At 46.8% G+C, this 7,571-nt stretch overlaps 1 protein-coding gene across 1 annotated transcript; it reads right to left on the bottom strand.

Moving 5' to 3' along the window:
* Nucleotides 1–1,291: 1,291 nt before the first annotated feature.
* GPR6 (G protein-coupled receptor 6) lies at nucleotides 1,292–2,926 on the bottom strand. The gene has a single exon (XM_042017238.1). The coding sequence runs from the start codon at nucleotides 2,740–2,742 to the stop codon at nucleotides 1,762–1,764; it is 981 nt and encodes a 326-aa protein (XP_041873172.1). The 5' UTR covers nucleotides 2,743–2,926; the 3' UTR covers nucleotides 1,292–1,761.
* Between the last annotated feature and the right edge of the window lie 4,645 nt (nucleotides 2,927–7,571).

The following is a 7,571-nucleotide window of genomic DNA, read 5'->3' as shown; positions in this document are numbered from 1 at the left end:
GAGAGTTCTTAATTTGAGCAGTATGTTATATATACATAATAAAATCTGGTTTTAATTGTATTTGTAGCACCACTGCAACAGTTCTCTGATGAACTGCATGCCTGAAGGTAGTCATCAATTACAATGTCACATTTGTGATTATTAGAATTGATAAAAATAGTGGAACTAACAAAGTCTGGAATACCGATTTTTCTTTTAAATGAAATCTCTTTGTATTATCAGTGAAATGATGCTGGGTTTCATAATACTTGCACATAATACAGTGTTAGTGATTCACAGCCTCTCTGAGGTTTGTTGGATCCTTGTGGACCCAACTGCTCTAGCAGGCAAATGTTTGACCCATTGCCCAGCCATAAACTGGGAAAAGTACTAGTCCAAACTTTTTATATGGTACCATGCATATAAAACCAATCAGTTTCAGCCCTTAAATACAAATAGAAATGGTAGTGATTAACATAACCAAGATGTAAATGTAGCATTACTACAACAGCAACATGGCTTCTGAAATCTGCTGAATGTGCTATTGCTCTGAATAAATCAGTTGCCGGTGGTTTCGAACCTGAGTGAAGGAGTGTTCCAAACTCTGAACAACATTGACCTCTGATGGACTCTTTGAAGCCACTAAGCCATGGGATTGTCAGAAGACTGTATACTGCCCTGAGACAGGCAGACAGCAAAGATGCACTTAAATTATTTTTCTACAGCATGCAGTCCAAAAACAAGGAAGCAGAGAAACAATTCAGATTGCCCTCAGAACTGGGGATGATAAGGAAAGTCTGCATATTGTGGCATTTTACAGGCCTTTAGGAAAGAATACTGTGCCTCTTTTTTTCCTTTTTGCTTTTTTCCCTTTTGCCATTAGACTAAAACAGGAAAAAAGAGCCCAGCTTAGAGAATGACTTTCCCCCACAGATAATTTTTAAATGGGTCATTATTGTAAAGGGCTCATTTATAACCTGAAAATTAAAGCTACTGGGAACCTGTTGAATAACTGTAATAAGCAGCCTATTTGACCAGGCTATTTGTTTCTTTGGCTTCTAGAGGTAAAAAAAAAAAAAAAAAAAAAAAAGGAGCTTGTGCTCTTCGTTACTCTTTGCCAGACTAAAGAAGAGAACAAACAAACAAGCAGGAAGGTGCCTTTCTTGGTCCAGTATTTCATCTCCATAGTAAATGATGATCTCTTTAGGCAGAATTACATGGGGAGCCTTCAAAAGTAAACAAGGGACTTTGCTCAACTGGCAAATTTACCAACACACTTCTTTCTAAAAGCATCTAAACACACAAACTTATATCACATTTTATATGTTTTTATTTGTATACAAAATGTTATAATTTATCAATGTTGTGCAGCACAGACAGACACATACACCACATACATACACCCTAACCCCCTTCCCTCCCCCAACACACACACTTACAAATACAACACGAACACAACTTCCTTTCTCTCTGCCCTTCAGGAAGGCAGCACTGTTTTGGCAGGTCAGCAGCTAGAAATAAGGTGCTATAGTTAAGCGGTACCGGAATGTCTTCACTTCACAAATGTGATGTACAAATTTATATACAAACACATTGTTATTTTTTTTTCAGGGAACCTGAAACTCTATACCCTGAACCACTCTCCAAGATACAAATATGTATAAAGTGCTAATACTTAAGCATGTTTCCAATGACTTCACAAAGTAGTTTGAAGTTTAGAACAGGCACTGTAATAGTTCACTGGGTAGATTGTCACTCGGTGCAGTTTGACAGAGAAGTCACTCAGACATCGCTGGGGGACCGGGAGCGAAAGGACACTTTAGCCTGAAAGCAGCCACAGAAGAGCACCCACATGGACCTCTGGATTTCCTGGTTTCTGTAGGCATAAATGATGGGGTTGATCATGGAGTTGTAGGTAGCAGGTAAGAGCGTGGCATACGTGTACACAGAAGGGTAGTCAGGATCCCCCACCACACAGTAGATGGCAAAAGGCAGCCAGCTGGCTCCGAAAGTCCCAAGGATGATAGCCAGGGTAGAGACTCCTTTTTTGGTGGTGACATAGTGTGAAGCAGTCAGAAAGTGCTGCTGGAGAGCTATCTGGTGGGCATGCCTGCAGACGATCTTGCAGATCTCGATATAGAGATGGAGCATGATGAGGAAAATGAGAAAGAAAGAGGCAGACAGCAGCGTCACGTTACTCTTGGTCAAGGGTCTGACGACGCTGCAGGCGGTGCGGTCGTGAAGGCAGTTCCAGCCCAGGACGGGCAGCAGCCCCAGGCAGAGGGAGACCCCCCAGGCACCCGCCAGCATGGTGTGAATGCAGAGCACCGTCCTCTCCGAGTAGTAGGTGAGGGCATTGTAGAGGGAGAGGTAGCGATCGACCGTGATGGCCAGCAAGCTACTCACGGAGGCGGCGAAGGAGGCGACGAGGAAGCCCACCGTCAGCAGGCTGACCGTCTCCGAGCGGATCACGTACTGGAAAACGAAGTTGAGGATGAGGCCGAGGCCGGCCAGAAGGTCAGCCGTGGCCAGGCTGCCCACCAGCACGAACATGGGGGTGCGCAGGGCAGGCGAGTAGCAGATGATGGCAACCACCAGGGCGTTCTCGCAGGCGATGGCGGTGCCGGACACGCAGAGCATCACATCCCAGGGGTTGAGGGCGGCGGGCGCGGGGGGCCGCGACGAGAGCTCCAGCGAGGCGTTGCCGCCGCCGGCCGGCAGCCGCGGGGCCGCCGCTCCGCTCTCGTTCAGGGCTGCCTCCATCGCCGCCCGGGCGGCCGGGGCTGTGCGGGGACCGCGGCGGTGCGGCGGTGGGCAGATGGGGCGGCGATGGGGCGGCGATGGAGCAGCAATGGGGCGGCGGTCGGGCGGCGGTGGGGCGGCGGGGCGCGCATGCCGGGCGGCGGCACCGCGCCCGCCCTGTCTGTGGTGCTGAACCCGCAGAAGTTTCCCGCCGGCCCGGCCGCCCCCGCGCCCCGCCCCGCGCACACGTCAGGGGCGGGCCGGGCAGGGGCAGCCCGGGCGGCGGCGGCGGGCGCGGGGTGGGCTCCGCGGTGCCGAGGCAGCAGGGTCAGCACGGACCCGCTCTCCCCGCCCGACTCCGGGCCCGGGAGGGTTTGGTCGGGGGCACCGGGCAGCGAAGTGGGCGCACACACACAAGGAGCCGCTCCTCCCACAGCTGCTTTCCCCCAGCTCCGCAGCCGGTTCTCCCGCGGTGGGTGCCGTCCGTGCTGCGCTTGCTGTAAGCGCTCAGAGCCCAGAGGGAGCTCCGTGCTCCGCCGGATGGAAATGTGTCCGAATAGCGCTCGAAACAGCTGTGAAAAAGCCTGTTCCACAGTTACCCTGTCTGAACAATATATACTCTGGGGTTAGCAGTCTGTTCACCGCCAAAAGCATCCGCACTGTTTTCTGAGGTCTCCAAACTAGTAAGGTCAAATCGTAGAAGACTCAGTCTCACGGGCATAAAAGATATCAGCTCTCTCCTTGTCTCACCTTTTGTGTCTCACAGTGAAGCAGCAGCCAGCACGTTTCCACTCTAAAGCATGAATAGATGAAACAGAATCACAGAACCAGGAAGGCTGGAAGGGATCTCTGGAGATCATGCAGTCCAACCCCCCCGCCAAGGCAGGGTCAGTCTAGAGGCCCTGACACAGGAACACGTCCAGGTGGGTTAGAATGTCTTCAGAGAGGGAGACTCCACAACCTCCATGGGCAGCCTATTCCAGTGGTCTGCCACCCTCCATGTAAATAAGTTCTTCCTCAGGTTGAGGTAGAATTTCTTGCATTTTAGTTTACAGCCACTGCTCCTCATCCTGCCACTGGGCACTACCGAAAAGAACCTGGCACGATACTCTTGACACCTGCCTTTAAGATATTTATATGTACTGATACAGTCAAAGGATAACATTCTCATGCCCATTGCTGGCAAAACCAGTATCAAACAAACGTGGGCAGTGGGTAGGTTCCCTCTGCAGCAACACAGTTTTCCTAGGGGACAAGCCAAAATGTGCCCCCACTCCAGTCTGGGAGACAGTGTTTGTTCTGTGACTGATGATCAAAAGAATGTGGAAATAAAATAACCTCTTAGCTATGGGAACAGCATGCAAACCATCAAGACACAATTTTGAAAAATACATTAGAGGAAAATGTGTTTACTGTCTTGAGCAGTCCAAATGAAGAAAGCATTCAGGCTGTGCAACAGTAAAAGGTGGGCACATTCAAAGAGAATTAGTGTCAGCACTCATTACATCCACCCCCATCAATGTCCTCCTGCAGGCTAAACACTATCATCAAGACAAGCTGTGGACACTCTGTACCTCTGTAAACAACTGAAGACATCGCTCCCCAGGAATTCTGAAACACAGATCTCAGAATAGCTTAATTTGGAAGGGACCAGTGGAGGTCAGGTCTGGCGCATCTCTCCTGTCTCATCACCTGCTCAGGGCAGGGACAGCACCAACTGTGCAAAAGTTTTCCTCAGGGTTTCATTCAATCAAGTCCGCATAGCCCCAGGAAGAAGATTGTACAGCCTCTCTGGGCAACCTGCGGCTCTGCTTCACCCTCAACTGTAAAGATTTTTCCTTTTTATTTAGTAATCACCTTCACTGCAACCTGTGTCCACAGCCCCTGTGTGGTGTCCTGCTGTCTATATATTTTCCCTTGCTTATCTAGGTGTTACAGCACCATTAGTAACTGCAGCAAAATCAGTTTCAAGCAGAGTTTAGAAGTCTCCACAACTCAAGCACTTGGTCAAGTACCCCTACCGTAGTTCAGAACACAGCAGTTACCCTGTTCCCTTTGCCAACTGGAGAACAGGTATGGCCAATGTAAACTTGGATTAAGATTAATACTGAAATCACAAGAATCCCAGTGCAGAAAGAGCTGCTACAGAGCAAAGCAACAGAAAGCAAGGTAAAATCTGAGGTGAAGTAAAATTTTGGATTTGCCCAGAGGAAATCCTCCAATCTACCCCTCAAACAGAGGTGATTAGTTTCAACATTAATTAAGATTACTGTGGCAGAATAAATTATTCCAAACATCTTTCAAAATTGATTAAAAATGCTGCCATTCAAACTTAGCAAGTCAGGTTTGCGAACATGAACCAGCTGGGGTCCACTGAAGCTGTAAGATTTGCAGTATTTTTATGGCGTCTATAAAGCAGAGAGAGAAATGTAGTTTATCTGGTTTTCAGTAGTGAGATGTGGTGTGGAAAGTCTTGGTTGTGGGTGATTTGTCACATCTTTGACCAACCTGTTACTGCTGGGAAACAAGTATGCAGCAAGTCTTGGCTACAATAGTATGTATATCATAGGGCAGTGTCTGCTTTTTATATAATGGATTTTAAACACTTTTCCTTAACTGAAAACATTAAGAGCCATGCTGCCAAGACAGAAGTCATTTCATGTGTGCTGAAACCTTGTGAGAGTGTTAGGATCTAAGAGTGAGATGTAGGAAGAGTTTTTAGCCTGAGAGCAGGCTAGTCTCACACCCCTTGCCTGTGGTCACATATTTCACTCTGAGAAAGAATTGCTCAACCACCATAGTGTGTCTCAGAAAGGGAGATGCACGCGTCCATCTTGTCTTTGCTCCTTGCATTGGGTTTTCTTCAGAGTTCTTCTGGCTCTTTACTTCCCTCATTTCCCTAGACTTTTGCCCTTTCAAGAGGAGGATGTCCTTACAGTCCTTGTCAGGTTCTTACAGAGCCCAGAAAGCGGTGCTGTGCATCTTCCTCATCCCCCTCACGTTGCCAACTATTGATTGGCAGGGTTACGGACCAGCTCCACGCTTATTAAAATGGTTGCACCTCCTTGGGAACTGTTTATATTTCCAGAGCTGTCATTAAAGGCCTTTTATCTTCTTAGTACAGCTTCTTGCATCAGTCATTCCAACAAAAGGTGAGCCATCTGGATTGCTCTTAATTTTAACTGGTTGTGGGGACAAAGAGGATTCAAAGGGTAGATATAAAGCTGGTGCCTAAGAGCCACCACATTTCCCGCAGCACCATAAGGAGCAGCAGAGAGAGAAGTCTGGTCAGACCTCTTGCACTGTCATCAAGATGTTTTCATCTTGCCCTCCTAGCTGAGGCTGGATCCTCAGATCTCACTGGAGAATATAAATATAAAAAGCTATGTTCCAGCAGTGCGTACCTAAGCATAGCATGTGATATAACTCAGTAATTATCTTAGTGAGTTTCTGAAAATTAAGCAGCAACAAAATTAAAAAGTTGCTGAAACAAATGATTTAAAAACCTCACTGCTTGACTTCTCCATCTGTTCTGAGAGCTGAGCTGTATTGTTGTGTAATTTTAATATGTGCTTTCTTAATTTCAGTTAACTATGGATTATTTTGCTAGCTGGTATTCTTTAATGATTAATAAGCAGGCTGAGTAAATGTTAAGTATTTTTAAATGTGCTTTACATAGCAAGAGTTGGAACCAACAAAAATTTCACTTCAAAATTTATCTTTCCAATAACACGCTGAAAATATTGAAGAGTCATTTATCTTCTGGCAACACAAAGAAGCCTTAAAATAAAGGCAGGAGGAGGGGAAGAGAGGGGGGGATAACACAGATGGTGAGCTAACCAGTGCTGGCATTTCAGAGATGTCTATGCAGCTGGTGTGAAAAGATGTTTTAAGCCCTTAGCAATCCATTTAGGCACTTCTTCAAGTTCGTAATTTTCCTGACTTGGTGAACTCAGCTGAGTTGCCTGGTGACACCAATTACTAGGTCTTTACTAATGATACCCTCTGCTTGATCCTTCAGATTTGGACAGGAGTCCACATGCAAACATGCCATATTGCAAAACCTGCTGGTGACAGAAACCTCAGAGGGGTTCAGACACCATTTAGAGTTTCAATCTCATCCTCCAGAGTCCTGTTTCTCCACCACAAATCATGTTTCCCTCATGTCCTTGACTGTGCTTCTTGATGGACTACTCACAGTGCCACCACTCCTTTTTGATAAGTTTCCAGCTGCTTGGCTGCTCTGCCCCTCATAAAACTCCATTCCAGAAAACATGTCTGTAAAATCTGTTTCACTTGCACAGTAAGGCTACATGGGGCTGCATAAACACAAGAAAACAACTATCACACTTTTTCTAGCACATACTTGGGCTGAAAATCCTGGTTTACTCTGTTGCATTCATAAAGGTGCATTTCTCCAATGGATTTTATGGCTGCTTTGGAAAATGGTACTGTGTCTTATGTGGTCTCTGAATCACTAGCAAAAAGTACAGAGACAAACTTCACATAAGCAGGTGAAAATCTGCTTTCAATAGTGTAACAAACTATTGTTTGATGTACCAGTCATCAGGAACGGATTCAGGCTGAACCTTAGGTTGAATTTCTGGTTTTGGGATAGAGTTTCCACCCAGCCTCCCCTGGTCCTACCCCACTCACAGTTTCAGCAGCTGCTGGTTCTGCCCTTGGCTGACAGTGGCAAGGTTCCAGGCTTTGATCCCTCCTCCTCCTACCACTCCCACTTCAGACAGGATGAGTTTTGGGTGCAGCTTTGGCCTCTTAAGCTTAGTCAGACAGAGATGCCTTTTCTGAGTGTTCACCACCCAGAGAGGTTTATTTTTTTTTAGTGCTTG

The sequence above is a fragment of the Corvus kubaryi genome, unplaced genomic scaffold, assembly GCF_017639235.1.
Source record: "Corvus kubaryi isolate FWS band 111438036 unplaced genomic scaffold, C.kubaryi_AGA036_p1.0 split3-73, whole genome shotgun sequence".
NCBI lineage: Eukaryota > Metazoa > Chordata > Aves > Passeriformes > Corvidae > Corvus > Corvus kubaryi.
The sequence above is the reverse complement of the archived record's forward strand: the minus strand, read 5'-3'. Positions and strand labels throughout refer to the sequence as shown.